This window comes from Ruditapes philippinarum, unplaced genomic scaffold (assembly GCF_026571515.1).
Source record: "Ruditapes philippinarum isolate M1 unplaced genomic scaffold, ASM2657151v2 ctg6871_1_1_1_1, whole genome shotgun sequence".
NCBI classification, from domain to species: domain Eukaryota; kingdom Metazoa; phylum Mollusca; class Bivalvia; order Venerida; family Veneridae; genus Ruditapes; species Ruditapes philippinarum.
In genome coordinates this window covers 27,303-45,203 of record NW_026865554.1, presented here as the reverse complement: position 1 = coordinate 45,203, position 17,901 = coordinate 27,303, and the positions used below count along the sequence as shown (strand labels likewise).

Here is a 17,901-nt window from a genome sequence, read left to right as displayed (position 1 = left end):
TTATAATGAACAATGTCTTTCGTCCGTTCATTCATAAGTGATATACAATTCTGGTAAAATCCAATTAACCATTAAAAAGTTTATAAGAATATCTTGTCATCATATATCTACTTGTTCATCTTCACCTGCTGCATTTCTTCCTTGGACGCCCTTTGATGCTTTGCATCAATGCTTTTCTTGTAAGCTTTATGTTTTGAAAAGCAACTTTATACATGTTACATAAATGTAAGTTTTAATAAGTTTTATATTTTCAAAATTTGACGTAGAAACTATAAGTTTTTTTTTGTAATTAAACACTGACCTATGAGTAATAAATCAAAGTGACAGCAAGTTTATAATTTTATAGTTTATTTTAACGCTAAATAAATGGTCTATCGGCGGTCCAAGAAGAGTGAGGTATTTATTTGTTTGAGATTCAATTACACGATGCATATGTTTTAGTTCTCGTTAGCAGTTTAGGCATATTTATTTTGTTGTTTTTCCAGCCGAATAGGTTTAACCATGGTCTCCCAAATAGACTATCTATTTGAAATACCCTGGTTTAATACAACAGCAATGCAAATGTAAACAAAATACGTTTGTATGCTGTGCCCTTATTACGTTAATAGGTTTAACCATGGTCTCCCAAATAGACTATCTATTTGAAATACCCTGGTTTAATACAACAGCAATGCAAATGTAAACAAAATACGTCTGTATGCTGTGCCCTTATTATATTATAGCTTTAACTGAACTTGGAATCTGGGAAACCGGTGTTGTTACATTTAATGAAAATAAATGTGAAACAAAAAATCGCACATATTGCTTGTTGCGTTATTTTGATTATGGTTTAAATGAATCATTTTTGAATGCCTCAGAATTATTGGTCTTTTGTTAGTGATCCAGGTCAATTTAAAAGGCCCAGATTAATATATATATATTCTTTATTGATAAAATAATCAACTATACTACATGTATCTTTTTTTTTTAACTATTTGTTCGTTATGAATGCGTTGATAAGTAGATCTCAGCAAAATAAAATTATTTCAGTCCTTAATTATATTCCTTTATTATTGTTGTTAATATTATATCATCATCATTAAACTTTATTATTATCGAATATTGACCATTTTCGTCTCAATAGATTCGTTGTTGTACATAAAAATTCCTTTCCGCTTATATGACTTATGAAATAAAACGAGTGACCTGATTGGATAGTTATTTTGATAACGGCCAATTAAAATGAATGTAAATAACTATCTCGGAACGTAATTTTGCCGACAGAAAAGTTTTATTAAATTGAAATTTTAGGTTAGCTAGAACGAAGACACACATTTTAAACATAATCGGTATGTAAGGTCATTTATTTCATCTTAATCTATTCGTTGATTTTACCACTGTTTATTTATTTGTAATGTAAATTGTATTTGTCATATATATTCGCGATGTTTACCCGAGTCGGACAAAAATCATTTGACTTCTTGTGGTTACAAACTGTTATTTTACTTCATTACTGAGTATCCAGTCACAGAAAATATACCCCATATATCGTTGACAAACATGTCAGGCCACTTGAACTTTAAATAGAAACAAATCTTATAGTTTCGGGCCCCAGTTCCACTTCCAGTAGTCCTATAACATAAGACGTTTCCACTTTCCGTTAGTACTACGTACTAGACACTGAGCTTAACTTGAAACTTATTTTAGACATAAAAAATTCAAAGTGTAGCATACAATGACAATTTGTGGTGTATTTTTTATAAAAAAAAACATTGTATACAGTGGTATTTTTTTTTCCTGGCGGTACTCAAAAAAATTGAGAAAAACAGAATTCCTAAAGAAAGTCTAACTCAACACAATTGAAAATGTTGCAGGCTCGGTTTGATTGAGCTTGTTCATGGACGGTACTGGAAAGTGCAAGTTACCGTCCATGCCCCCTAGCACCAGCTTAAGTAGAATTTAACATTTAACACGAAATGGTGAAATTTTGAATTTAGAAACATCCGCAGATGTGTTCATACGGCGGTTATCATGGAACCTTCAACGTGGCACAGTAGTGCCATTCCATAAATAAGCAGCGTATGGTCCCACTCTACACTAAATATAAGCATTGAATAAACTAACCAGTTATGTCTGTCTAAGCATGTCTCTTAATTTCTCATTATACCTGTCAATCAGTGAACCAATGAAAAGGCATGATAGCAAAGTTATATGACATAACAATTATTTTGGCATGTGTAAACCCACCTTTAATGAATTTTTGGCAGCAACGTCTTCATTTGATGTTGTTTTAGGCACATGGAATTGGAAGAGATTAGTATGTATTGAGCAGCGGGGCTTTTTTTCCTTCTATAACAGGGGCCCATATACTATGCCCCTTCACAATTCAAAATTGCACTTTTTTTCACAAAGCGGCAGAAAAAAAATCACAATTTCAAGAGAGATTTCACAAAATGTTGGGACTTTGTATTCGAAATACATTGTTCACCTTCTGGTAAAACTTGATGTACACCAATTGCAATATTATAACACAGAAATAGTTTTAATCAAGTTAAATGGTTGTGGTGCATTAACCAGGTTAATGTACCAACTTGAAACATGTTTTACACAGGTCAGAAATTATTATCAACTGTTTCCGGTTGAAAAATGTTGCGAAATGCCAAGTTATATGTCATAATTGTTTTTCTTCACAAATTTATGATATATTGCGCTTTTTTTCACAAAATGAACAGGCCCAGGCCCGTTCACAATTTTGACAAAAAATGCCCTGGCAGCTTTTAAAAATTTTCTTTTAACCCTAAGAAACAAAGATTAGAAATGTAGTATATATAAGCTAGCTGCTGCAGGGCTTTTTTTCACAAGTTGGGGAAGCAGCCCAGCCCTTAATTTTGGGGAAAAATTACATGGTATATTTGCAAAAGGGGAAGAAAAAACTTGATGTAAATTCAATATTTGGGGAAAACTGCATGATTTTAAAGAAATTTTCTTTGGGGAAGCAGCCCTATACCGGCCCCTGTAATAGAGGGTAAAAAGGCCCTGTGCTGTTACGGTTTGGTTCTGGTGAAGGTTGTGCACAGGGCATATCAGAGAAAAATATAGCATTTTTATTGGGAAAATACCTATTATAGTTTAGGTAAGGCCATCCTTAAAAAAATGTTCGTTTGCAGTAACGCGACCGACTCACAAAATTTGCCCCTACTCAATTTTTTTTTTCATGGTCTGGATAAAAAAAAAATTTTTTTGAATCAGAAAATTATGCCTTGTGCTTTGTTTTCGTTCTTTTAAAGGTTAATGGAAGAAATAAAATGTAGGTCTTATTAAATTAGAATTCAGTTATCAATTTATTAATTGTTACCAGATTATCAAAGCATATATTGTCCAGCATTTTGAAATTCCATGTTTATTTGGGAGTACAGTTCAATAAAAAAAAAAAAATCGACCTACCTACCAACCTTGAAAATTCTGGGTCGGGTTACTGCAAACAAACATTTTTTTAAGGATGGCCTAAGTGGAAAAACCCTTAATTTAGCTGTACAATATAGGAAAAGTATTAAATGTAATACACTAAAGATCCTGAATGTTGTAATTATGGTTGTTATCATTTGTGTGTATTTGTGTTTATTAATACTTGCCACCTGTTGCCCATATGGGCGAGTCCTCTAGAAGAGTATTTGTCATTTCATATTTTTGGACGATAGTGCAAGATACTGGAAGGTTCTTTAATTCTGGTTCTTTAACGTGCCAAGTGTTTAAGCACTCATACCATGGTACCTCAAATTCATCCTAAAGACTGATAAGTAATTTAAGTTGGCCATTTGCAGGGCTCAAGCTAGGTTCAAAATTTAGGGAGAAGTCACTTCTCCCTCCAGCTGCTTTAGGGAGAAGTGGGGAGACTTTAGGGAGAAGTGAGGAGATTCATTTATCGATGTTTGTTGTATGTTATCGCAATTATGTTGACTCACTGTACATATCTTATTAAATGAATGGGATTTGTGTTACAACAGAATATTCAATTTTAATTTAAAAGTAGTTTGAAACCGGTAATAAGAATGAGTATCATGTAATGCAACCATTGCATTAAATGAAGATAAAAAAGCCATAGTTGATTCCTATCATGGATCATATCATGGGTGGATTAACAGTTATTCCCTTCTGATTTACTATTAAAAAGCTTGCGCCGGACATTATATTCATATTCACTTATGTTGTAAAGAAAATGAAAGTAGATAACGAAAGAAACGATCTTTAATTTAACTTCATTTGTAATAAATACAGTGTAATACGCCGTCAATTTTATCAAATTTAACTCGTCGACAAAAAAGGTTATCATAACTTTCATTTAAAATTACCGTTACAGTTATATGTCGAGCGGTCCTCTTAATTCTGACAATCATTCGATAGTGAAAATTTAATTGACGTTTGATCCGTCCATCATAAATAATTGTTACGGGTAGTTGTATGTTAGCGATTTAATGATTGGTTTAATAATGTCGCCTCGATTAAAACGTGAATTACGATTGGTTTCTCGCACGTATCGGTAATCTCGCCGTGGGCGGAGTCTAATTGTTCCTCAAGCGTCTGTTAATTAGACTTTTATGACATGTTGGTAAACAAACGGATTAATGACATTTCGCGTTGATTGAGATGCATGACAGTCCCTTTTTCCGGCGGCGAGGGTAAACAAAGCAAACACACACAACATGTTATTCACAGTTATTGTTGGTAATTTTCAATAATGGATCAATAAAATCTGGCGACTTCATCTTCGCTTTCATGTAGGATGTCGGCGAAGTCAGACGGAATTCGGCGACTATTTCGCCCGAATCGCCCACTAGCTCGAGCCCTGCATTTGGGAATCAAACCCGCAATGTCAGGAATCAAACCCGCAATGTCAGGAATCAAACCCACAATGTCAGGAATCAAACCCACAATGTCAGGAATCAAACCCGCAATGTCAGGAATCAAACCCGCAATGTCAGGAATCAAACCCGCAATGTCAGGAATCAAACCCACAATGTCAGGAATCAAACCCACAATGTCAGGAATCAAACCCACAATGTCAGGAATCAAACCCGCAATGTCAGGAATCAAACCCGCAATGTCAGGAATGAAACCCGCAATGTCAGGAATCAAACCCGCAATGTCAGGAATCAAACCCGCAATGTCAGGAATCAAACCAGCAATGTCAGGAATCAAACCCACAATGTCAGGAATCAAACCCACAATGTCAGGAATCAAACCCACAATGTCAGGAATCAAACCCACAATGTCAGAAATGAAACCCACAATGTCAGGAATGAAACCCGCAATGTCAGGAATGAAACCCGCAATGTCAGGAATCAAACCCACAATGTCAGGAATCAAACCCGCAATGTCAGGAATCAAACCCACAATGTCAGGAATCAAACCCACAATGTCAGGAATCAAACCCACATTGTCGAGATTACAATTAGGGTTCAAACACATTGAGCAAGCCAATGTTGGCTGGCTTGGTTATTACCACACTAAAGTGAAATTGTGTATATAATTATGCTTCTTAAACAATTCTCAAACATCAAAGGATATGTAAAATATGTACTGCAAAAATTTGGCCATATTATATGTAATCATTAAAACATATGCATTCATTTCTTATTGAAAAATTTGACTTAGAGCTAAGACATTATAAGAAATGAATTTCTAATTACCTCCCTTTATTAACATGAAATGTAAATTCAGTAATATCTTTACAAATAATGCTTTTTGGAACTTATAATATTGATAAATCTTCATTTGAGCATTATATTTATGATATAAAACCATGAAAAATTGAGTAAAAGGATCTTTAATTTATAACGTTAGCCATGCAGAAAATTAATGTAGCCCTTTATTAAGTTTATTGGAACTTTTGAAAACTAAACAGCACGAAACTTGGAATATTTGCTAATCATGAGAAGGTAAGGGGCATAATTCTGAAAGCAATATCTTGGAGTTATGTCCTTATATATATACTTAGAAGCATGAAACTTGTTTATAAAGGGAGGTAATAAAATTTGTTACTTACGTTAATTATTATGACCTGGTTCAAGATAAAAAAAATATAAATAAAAGAGGCAACACTTTTTAAATGGTACTTTTGTCATGGGTCAATAAAATTGCATTTCTTTTCTTAAATAATGGCGAACTTTTTAGCATGAATGATTAGATATATATAAAAATTGTGGTATTATACATCATCCGAGGTTTTCATAGAATTTTCACAGAATTTTAAATTCTACTAATTTTGGCGGCTAAAAAAGCCATATTACAATTAATGTCATTGCACTAATTGGCAAAGTCCTTGGGGGGGGGGGGGTTGCACATTTTGACAGCAAGCTTATTTCACAGAATGGCCTGTTAAACTAAAGCATCATGTCTCCAGAGTCATGCTAATTTTCATGAAAATTTTGAAAATGTGCTAAAAAGTAAAATATTGTAAAATCAATAAAGAAAAGAAAATTCAAAGTGCAAAAAGCAATTACAAATTTCCATGTAATTTACCCCAAAAAAGGTCAAAATAGGCAAAAAAAGCCCTTACTGCGTTAGTAACGTATAAATATGATAAAAAATTCTGCTAAATTGGTAATAAATTGCACATAACATGGAAATTATTACTTTTATTTTGAACCTTTTTACTTTTCTTAAAATGTCATTACCTTATTCTCAAGTTTGATTTTCTTGAAATATTTTGGTTCATCTGGAGGCATGAAGCTTTAAACTATCTAATTTTTAGTACTCAATGACATCTGTTGTTTACATATGGTATCAGATGTTATATAAAAGGGAGGTAATCAGATATGTTATATAAAAGGGAGGTAATAAGATAAGAAATTTATGTAAATAAGCATGACATTTTACATTAAAAATAACATTTGGTAACATTTTCAGAATGTTATAAATAGCTTTGTTATAATTTAAACATTTTAAAAAAATGTTTGAGATCATTTAAAGATGAATGTGTTGTTATGTTATCAAAGGTATATATGTTAGATAATGTTCAATTCCACCACTTTTAAACCTATTTAGTAAATATTACAATAATTTTGCCAGCCTTATAGGCTTAATTAAGTTTCTTCGTATTTCTTGACTGCATTGGTCAGGGCTGACAAAATGTAATTTTGACCTACTTCCCTGATTTTATCTAAAGCATTCCTGAAACTTGTCCGTATGATATTTATAATGCAAATTCTTCAAAATTTCTACTCGGGGCCCAAGAATGCTAGTTACATACATGCCTGCATGTCCATTGATAGTCGAATTTGGGTCAGGCCCATAAAATGATGCAAATAACATGCCCCACTGACCTTTTTAAAAATTACCCACCAAAAACCTCTCTGAAGATGAAATGATTTATAGCTTTCAGATGGGACAACTAATTAATCATGGATTCAGGAAATAGAATTACCAGACAACTGTATGAGACATTATTATTGAATTTACATTCCACTTTCAAAGTTTAACATAAAAAACTTTATAGGGTTAGTAGATATTTCCATCCATAAGGCCGGAATGGCTTGTGGCTTTATGGTCCTAAATCTCCTGGCAGACTTGTCATGCCTTTATAGGGTTTATTTTGCAGTATATGCACTAATATTTAACCTGTGTGCAATTTTAATACTATCTAAGAACTGAATTTTGACTCAACATGTTTTACAAACGGTTACAAGATTATATTACCCAAGCCAAGAAGGCCCCTGCTGATAACTGATAATTATTATATGTTTCATTTAATTTGTAGGGTCGTCCATAGCCAAGTGGAAAAGGTCGTTGACTTCAATGCACTTGCTACTCACCGTTGTAGGTTCAAATCCCACCAGGTACTTTTGACCCTTTTATGTAAGGAAGCTATCCAAAAGGGCCGGCAAAATCAATTGTCCATATTGCCCAGGTTGTCCCACAGTCTGTGCAGACAAGAGAAATTTTCAAGAATAAACTATGGTCCTGTCCAACCTACTCAGGTGCTTGCTTGTGCCGTAAACAATGCATGAAAGGTTACCTGAGATCTTCCTCCACCAGTAGAGCTGAAAATTTTGCTATATGACTTTTACTGTGTTGTAAACTTTGATCATATAATAATTATGATAGTAACTGGTGTTTGTTTTTATGTTTTATAGATACATGCAGCGATGTCCCTGTCAGGTAGGGAATGGGATGATTTGAAGTCTTTACTAGACAAGGCGGTGAATAAATTTCTAGGATTCAGTGAACCCTCACTAGTGACTGCCGCCCTCAACTGTATAGACAAAGGTTATGATGAAAGGAAGACTTCAGGTATGGAACCAGACCAGCTTCACCTTTAACTAACCCGGCTTAACCTTTTATCAAACCGGCTTAACCTTTAACTGAACTGGCTGAACCTTTAGCGGAAATGAGTTACCTTTACCTTAACTGGCTTTAATTTTAACTGAACCATGTTAACCCTTACCTTAACTGAATGAACCAAGTTGACCTTTACTAGAGCGACTTTAACTGAATCTGAACCAGCTTAACCTTTAACTGGACCAACTTAAACATTAACCAAACCAAGTTAACCTTTAACTGGTCTGGCTTAAAAACTTTAACCAAACTATGTCAACCTTTAACTGAAGTGACTAAAACTGTTAAACCCGAAAGCACTCTTTACTTATGTTATGAAATAATGCTTTAGTCAGTTTTCAGGTTTTTTTTGGCATTTTGAACTTGTATTCTTGAGATTGATAGACGAAATGACTGTAAAATTTTCAGATAAATTACAGACAATCTTGGACGAGAAGCAAGCCCCACTATTTGCGGAGAAGTTGTTTGACGTCTGGGATCAATACAGGGCAACCAGTAAATCGCACAGGAGTAAACGTAGAAAGGTATGTTGAAACCCTTTAACATTCTGAACTATTTGAGCCGTGTCACGACAAAACCAACATAGTGGGTTTGCGACCGGCATTGATCCATGCTGTTCGCTATTAGTTTCTCTACTTGTAAAAGGGTTGGTAAGAGAAACACTGTGGATCCTGATCAGACTGCGTGGATGCGCAGGCTGGTCTGGATCCATGCTGATCCCAAACCCATTATGTTGGTTTTGTCGTGGCGCAGCTCATTTATAGGTATCCATAAACCTTAAATAAATTGTGCTTTGCAAACGGAATTTACAATCCATGTTAATTTATACCAAAAAAGAGGCCAGAATATGCAAAAATAGCCATTACTGTGTTAGTCATGCTGTAGAAATATGGTAACAAATACTGCAAAATAGGTCATTTATTGCATATAACATGTAAATCATATCTTGAAATGAGAATATTTTTACTTTTCTTAGTATAATTTTTCCCAAATTTGATTTTCTTGATTCTTTTTTTTTTTTTTGGCTTATCTAGAGGCATGCAGCTTTAATATAGGGTTAATATTTTATATCATATCATCATTATATACCTTGTCAGTGGCTCATCTTTTTTTTCGAACAGTTTGCGTTATACAAATTTTAATACATTGTCACCCTGAGAGGGCAATCACAGTGACGTTATTTGATACAAATGTAATATATCAATATCGGGACTTGTATACATGCTCATTATTGTCCTTGACCTTTATGTCTATTTATAGATAAAAAATTAGAAATTATTACAATGCATTTTATTCCGCTAATTTTGTGAAAAAACGAAGATTTCCGCAAAATCAATATTTATTTTAAAGATTAACAGTGTTTATTCTAGGATTCGAAAAACAGGGGGGATTTTTATCGAAAAGTGAGAATTTATTACATTTGTTGATCTTTTTCCTTCTTTGTGTATGTAAAATTTCCCCCCTCCCTCTCAAAAAATAGGGGTGAATTCTCAAAAATATGGGTGAATCCCCCCATCGCCCCTCCTAGAATAGACACTGGATTAATACATTTTTATCTTTGTTCAGTTTCAGGATGATAGGGACGATGCCGATGATGGGAGAAAGAAAGCAAAGTTTGAGGAAATTCCGGTGACGCCTGAGGGTCCAAGCCCGGGACAACTTACAGAAGAGAAGGTAAAACCATGATTGAAACTTTTTTTAAGGCCTCCACAGCCATGTGGCTAAAGTGACAGATGCCTGGCCATTCATCACACTGAAAGAATTTGGCCTACTTTTTTGAATGCGTTTTAAAGATATATTACCAAATATCAATTACTACTCTGGTACATGCAGGAACATTCTTTAAAGCTGCTTTTACATTTTCTTAAGCTTAGGCCATCCTTAAAAAAATGTTTGTTTGCAGTAACCCGACCCAGAATTTTCAAGGTGGGTAGGTAGGTCGATTTTTTTATTTTATTTTTTTTGATTTTTTTTTTTTTTTTTTGAACTGTACTCCCAAATAAACATGGAATTTCAAAATGCTGGACAATATATGCTTTGATAATCTGGTAACAATTAATAAATTGATAACTGAATTCTAATTTAATAAGAACTTCCTTTTATTTCTTCTATTTACCTTTAAAAGAATGAAAACAAAGCACAAGGCAAAATTTTCTGACTAAAAAAAAAAAAATTATTCAGACCATGAAAAAAAAATTTGAGTAGGCCTAGGGGCAAATTTTGTGAGTCGGTCTCGTTACTGCAAACAAACATTTTTTTAAGGATGGCCTTATGGAGGTCAATTTATCTACTCCGGTGAATTCCTGGACATTCTCTTAGTTAAGCTAGCTTATGAAGAATTTTGTTTGAATTTTCAAAAGTATCCTTCCAAAATGCTTGTATGAAATAGGTATGGTAATTTATTGCCTGAAAGCAATTGGTGCATGCTAAAAGTCATTGCTAAAGCAGCTAAACAGATAAAACCCTACTTATATACGCAGAATAATATTTTGTTCAAGAACATTTTTTTTTTTTTTTACATACATTATTCATGTGTATTAAAAAAACAGTGGCATTCTATGTTACAATTTTTTGGGGAATCATGCATATGAAAATGTCACCAATATAATTTTACTGTTGATCAACTTTATTAAAATATTTCATAAGATATAGATTTATACCCTTTAAAGGGACTCCACTGAGGTTTTTTGAAGTGAAAAGACCGAAAATATTTTTTCAAGACTTTAGTATAACTAGATGTATGTCTAGACCAATAACTCATGTACAAAAATTCAGATCATTCGCTCACTCCGTTTTCCAGAAATGATCAATTTTATTGCGCAAATAAATGAAAACCCTTAAAACACTTTTCATTCAAATCGGCCAAAAATCGCATAAAAAGTGATTATCAATTTAATACCCTCTATATTTTTATATCATCTATTGCTTGGATTCAAATTTAAATGTACCAGTTGATTTAAAGTGACATTATGCTCATATTTTCATAGTCAATTTGAGCTGGACTGATTACTGTATATATTTCAAAAGATTGACTGTTAAAGTGGTGATTAACCAACAGTTCATATTGGAAAAATGTTTCGGATAAAATTTAAATCTGCCTAAAATATAAAAAGACTGTCCCACTCTTTTTATGAAATGAACGTTACAGTCTATTGGATATTTACGAAAATTTCACTTGAATCCTTGCGTTGTTTATTGTTTATGTGAAATAAATATGTATATCAAAAGGAATTATGGCAAAATGAAAACCTATTTTGACATTCATTTGTTCAGTCATTTATATCCTTTGATGGGCATAATGTCACTTTAAGAAAGAAATTCAAAATTTATTATTTTAGGCTATTGGACCTCAGAGGAGTTCCTTTAACTTCTGTAATTATGATAATGATTTATTTTTCACCATGTTAGATTAAAGAGATGATGCAGGCAGCACAGAAAGTAATTCAGGAGAGAAAAGCACAAATGTCAGCACAGTTGCCTTCCGGTCCACCGCCACCCTCGACAAATTCTCAGGTATTTACAGTTTGTATCTAAATTTTAAATTTTGAAGGGCTACTTACCTAGGCTTCATTTAGGACATTGGCAGCTTAGCTCCAGTGAAAGACGGAATAAAGGTGTGATTTTATTTACAGATGCGTGAAAAATAAAGTAAGAGGTTTCACCAGATAAACCACAAATTTTCTGTTGGTGCCCTGTAATTCTCTACGACATGCATATACTGAGGGGATGCATGATTCAGAGTAATACTAACTTTAAACAAATACCAACATATACTAAAGAAAGTTACCTCCATCTATTCTGATTCTATTGGACTTATAAACATCTTCAAAACCCATATAATTGACAACTGCGCAGTTATCCAAAAGAATATGACTTGATTTAAAAGATATTTTGACTTTTTTTGTGTACCATCATGCAGGATGGGGGTATCTGTAAAACACGACTATCTAAGGTTCTCCAGCCCCCATCCCCCCCCCCCCCCCATAACAACCTGCACTACATAGTGAATTCAAATAAAATATGAATCTTATGTTATTTCAAAATTAAAGGTATGTTATTTATTGCTAAACTCAGAATTTGCTACAGCTAAAATAAAAGAACTAAAACTATAAAGGGAGGTAATAATATCACTGAAAATCTAAATTAGAGAAAGTACATGGACAGTTAGGAGACTTATTTGTGATGATTAACAATTAAATAACAAGTTATTTTCAATATTAAAATGCTAAAAATTTGATATGTACATCATTGAAAACTGTGAATGTTATTCTAATTTGTTTGTTTAAAGCCAACTGTGCTGATGAGAAGTGAAATTTCATTTGATTTAACAAGAATTTTGGTGCCATGTTTGTTAAACATGGCTAGGGAATTATAATGGGCTTGTCTCTTTATGGAACTGTCCATTTTCATTTTATAGGGATGGATATTCAAAGCCTCATTACCGCTCAAACTGGCAACGGGGGCCCTCACAAACTGGCATTGGCCCTCGGGATTGATATTCCTGTACAAACCACAACATAGTACAGATATTATTAATCTGTTTCACATGGTACTGTGCATGTAACACAGGCAAAAGTTAAAGATTGATCTCTGGTTCGTTTTGGAGCACTCTGGGTCAAGCTTTTTGACATTCTGAATCTTATCATCTTTATATTATTAATTTTGGGAGACATATATTGTTTTGTCTTTTCGCCGTCCGTCCGGTTGTCCATCCGTCCGCATTAAGCTTGTCCGCCCTTCACAGGTCAAACTACTGGTGGGATTTCAACCAAACTTTACAGGAGTGATAAGTACCATCCTTAGTTGTGCACATCACTGGCACGTTTGGCTTCGCTGCACAAAATGGCTACCAGAGCTAAAAATGAAAAATTCTTGTCAGGCCTTCAAAGGTCAGATTAACTACGGTCTGATTCTCTTGCAGTAAGTGATCAAGTCAAGTTTGGTTGTTTACACGAAAAGGCTTATTCCACAGACTATGCTATTATGTGGTGTCAATGGTAACACTTGGATGTGGATATTTAATCCTGTTCATAATAATAAATAATGTTTTTCATTAATAACATATTTTAAATTATGATATCAAAGAACCCCCCTGTCTGGAAAAATGGAAATTTTGGAGCTTTTAATAGAAACTATACAGTACCCTGTTACATTAAAGGGAGGTAATATAATTTACAAAATTTAAATTTTGCAGGGCCAAGTAAAGTTCAATGATTAAATTTTAATGAATTTCTCTTCAATATTATTATGTGTACCGTTAATAAAGAGTTCAAATCATATATTTGACTAAATTATAAACTTTGTGATTATTGATGAGTGTGTTTTTATATAGATTAAATTAAATGTTTGTGGTGGTGTATAATTATGTGTGTAATAAAATTATAATTTTGAAGCCACATTTGGCTAATTAATACCATGATTGAGTTTTTTATGCAGGTGTAATTGCAGTCTTCACGAAAAACTTTAAAAAGCACAGGACATTCGGGCCAGTAAAATATCAAATCTTACTGGACCTGGTGAGTTTTAGCCAGACCAAATACATAGATAGGTAATAAATTAATGGGTACAGGAAAACACTTTATCATGCTTCCCTTGATAATTTTGAAAGAAGCATAATACGTCTTGTATTCTGGGCCATATGTTGACAGCTTTGAAAAATCTTTAAGGACCAAATGTTTAGGCAAAATTGACTAGAATTGAACATGAACAACGCAATTTGCTTCAAACAAATCACTTTCACACAAAATATTTACTTAACTCAATAATCACAAAATCATAGCTAAATAATGACCATAATAAACAATGGTTTAATTTCTGTAACTGTACGGTGCGGTACGGAAAATATCCAAGAAAAAAATTGCGGCCATACAATTTAGACATCTCTCGCTGTGTTTTGAACATTTAGGACAGAATTGATGGGTTTCATTTGCAAAAAAGGCAAAAAGATCAATCTTTAAGAGAACCCTTTTTCATTATTTTGATGAATTTTTCTTATAATACTTTTTCAAGACAAAAAATCTACTGGTCCTTTGGACCACAAACCTTGCAATAATCACCGGACCGATGCTAAATTTAGTGGCCTCGGACTGGCGTTAATTTCGAAGACTGGTAATTGGCACATTATACCAAGGTGGTTAAGGTCGTTGACTTGAGATCACAGGTCCCTCACCACTGCAGGTTCGATCCTCAATCGGGGTCGAAATCTTTCATGTGAGGAAGACATCCAGCTGGCATAATTATGGAAGGTCGGTGGTGGTGCCCGCTTGTGCCTGAAATAATGCCTGAGGGGGCACTTGGGGTACTCCTTCACCAATAAAGCTGGAAAAAATTGACGAAAAAATCTCGGCGGGACGCTCTAGGATGGCCCGACTTGAGTGTATGGTATATGGGGTGACCTTAAGTAAACGCATTAAAAAAACCCAAAAAAACATTATACTAAGGACAGGTGATAGACCTTTCCAGTGTTAACAGTTTTATAAAAATTGGTAGCCTACACTGAGATAATACTGTTGAAGTTTATTTATTTGAGAACTATTGTAAACATAGCATGGATCAGTGCTTCTTCAGGATAGGTAAATCATTTGTGTATAGGTAGTAGTGGTTGCGTGCTAGTCTATCAACTATACAAGTGTGGGTTCAAATCCCAGCATTCCCATTTCTTTAAATATATTTTGTTCAATGCAAAAAAGATTTAGCCTCGTTTCCATTTCTATAGTATAAAAATCCATATTAAATGCATATCACACCCCATAGAGCCTCATTTTCATTTTCAGAGTTCATAATGTCCGTATCAAATGCATATTGTACCCAATAATTAGCCTCATATCAATTTTCAGGGTCAAATAGAATTACACCAATGAAGTAACAAAGTCCTGTCAAAATGTTAAAAAATGTGAAATTAAGAGGTCATTATACTTGTTAAGAACTATGCTGATTCTATTGGACATATATGCATGTACGAAACCTTTATAATTGGCAACTGCATATTCATACAAAAGAATTCAGTATCAAACTCATTGCCATAATATGACTTTTTTGTGTACCATCATTATTCATAATGTGGCAAGGGTGTATTTTTAAAAAATTCAGCTGTTGAAGGTAAAATTTCTACAATTCTGCCCCCCCCCCTTCTCCCCACCTGCACTACATAGTGAATTTAAATAAAATATGAATATTAAAATCCTAAATATTTTATACCTACATCATTGAAAACTGCAAATGTTGTTCTAATTACTTTGTTTAAAGCCATAACTGTGCAAAGATGAAGTGTAGAGGGGCCTCCGTGGCCGAGTGGTTAAGGTCGCTGACTTGAGATCACAGGTCCCTCACCGCTGTAGGTTCGATCCTCACTTGGGTTGAAATCTTTCATGTGCGGAAGCCATCCAGCTGGCTTACGGAAGGTCGGTGGTTCTACCCAGGTGCCCGCTCGTGCCTGAAATAATGCCTGGAGGGGCACCAGACCTGGGGTCTTCCTCCACCAATAAAGCTGGAAAAAATCGCGGCGGGACGCTCTAGGATGGCCCGTCTTGAGTGTACAGTCGCCCATATGGACTTTCCGGCGGCGACCTTTAATAAATGTATGAAAAACAAAGAAAAGATGAAGTGAAATTTCATTTGAGTTAACAAGAACTTTGGTGCCATGTACTTTAAGGGGAATATCATGAGAATTAAAAATGGGCTTGTCTCTTTATGGAACTGTCCATTTCCATTTTATAGGACATATATTCTTATCTGAGCCTCATTTCCTCACAAATTTGGAGCCTCATGACCTCACAAATTTCCCCTTGGGAGGGAAGTTCCTGTCCGAACCACAACATATTTACAGATATTATTAATCTGTTTCTTTTAGTGCCATGCATGTTACACAGGCAAAAGAAAAGGAAAGTCTCTGGTGCGTTTTGGAGCACTCTAGGGCAAGCTTTTTGACATTCTGAATCTTATCATCTTTAAAATTATCATGCCCCAAAATTTTTGTGAGACGTAGTCTGTCCGGTTGTTCGTCCATCCGCATTAGGCTTGTCCTGCCTTCACAGGTCAAACTACTGGTGGGATCTCAACCAAACTTTACAGAGTGATTCTAATAAGAACCCCCCCATGTCTGGAAAAATGCAAAAAATGCAAAATTTTGAGACAATACAGTAATTTTTCATGTACCCTATTACATTAAAGGGAGGTAATAGAATTTACAAAAAGTAAATTTTGCGGGGCCAAGTAAAGTTCAATGATTAAATTTAAATGAATTTCACTTCAATATTAATATGTATATCATTAATTAAGAGTTCAAATCATATATTTGACTAATTTATAAACTTTGTGATTATTGATGAGCATGTTTTTATATAGATTGAATGAAAGTTATGTTGAGTAGCATTTAGAGTGTGATGAAATGTATTTTTGACGCCAAATCTCATTGGCTAATCCCAAACATGCAGCATGATTGGCTACTGTCTTTCCTGCGCCACATATTTTTGACTAAGTCTATTGTTTGGTCTTAGAATGTCAGAAAGGTAAAGGTTGAGAGGTTATAAACCAATTTGTTTTTTTTTTTGTATACTGTAGTGCCACTATTGTTTTCCAGTGATGAAAACCATATATAGTCTGATTTTATTGACCTGTCAATTTTGAATACATTATAGCACTCATTTAAATATTCGATCCTACTTCGGTTTTGTCCGTTTATTTTACGAGAATTAATATGGAGTATATAGCTAACGTTTGGAAAACTCCCACTAGCTTAATGTAGGTTCTCGTAACATCCGCAATAGCAAAGTCGGTTAAGTGATTATCTTATGTATGAGAGGTCCGAGGTTCGATCCCTTCTTTTGACTTTTTTTAGACGTCACTTATTTTAAGACATATTTTTCTTTATTTTTAAGTATATTATAATGAAAATGGTCAATCGCTTTCAGAATTTTCTACACAGATATGAAACAACTAAGAAACACTGAATTGTCACGTTTTGTATTGTATTTTACGGCACTGAAATGACATTTATTGATCTTAATCCGAATGAATTTAAAATATTATTTTTTTAACAATGATATACACAAAAGTATAGTATTAACAAAAAAGTGCAAAACCTATTAAAACAGAAAGAACAACCTTAACTTCAAAAATGTTGAAAACAGTTATGAATAAGAAAAAATACCTGGATATACGCTGTCTCGATCTTACATCACGTAGGACATTTAGAAATAATATACCCGTAGCTTACCCTATTGCGCTATAATGGTCAGTGAAACTAATGCATAGAAACCAGATGAATTTAATCATATCTTACTGCTTAAATCTCACGGAATTTACCGAACATTTATCGAATATTAATATATTCTGTGCATTGACCATATAATCAGTATGGAATTGACAGGTTAATAAAATCAAACAATAATTCTGAACTTAATATTTCCACACTAAACTTGTTGTTTAACACAGATGTAAATAATCATGGAGCTTCAAAACCTATATTGGACAAGGTAGCTCAGCTCGACAACTGGGTATTCTTTCAATAAAAAAAAATCATTTTTGACCTATTATAATAATGACCAAATATTAAGATATTTTGGCTTTTATCTGTGCGAATTCATTTTG

The 17,901-nt window shown here is 33.9% G+C and overlaps 1 protein-coding gene across 1 annotated transcript in view; it reads left to right on the top strand.

Annotated features, from left to right (window-relative positions):
* Positions 1–1,187: 1,187 nt before the first annotated feature.
* Positions 1,188–17,901, top strand: part of LOC132729534 (U4/U6 small nuclear ribonucleoprotein Prp3-like) — a gene marked incomplete at its 3' end in the record, with an annotated part of 43,631 nt that continues 26,917 nt past the window's right edge. Inside the window, 5 exon segments of the mRNA XM_060715304.1 lie at positions 1,188–1,328; positions 8,112–8,268; positions 8,722–8,837; positions 9,880–9,987; positions 11,722–11,826. Coding sequence (XP_060571287.1) covers positions 8,124–8,268; positions 8,722–8,837; positions 9,880–9,987; positions 11,722–11,826 — 474 coding nt within the window.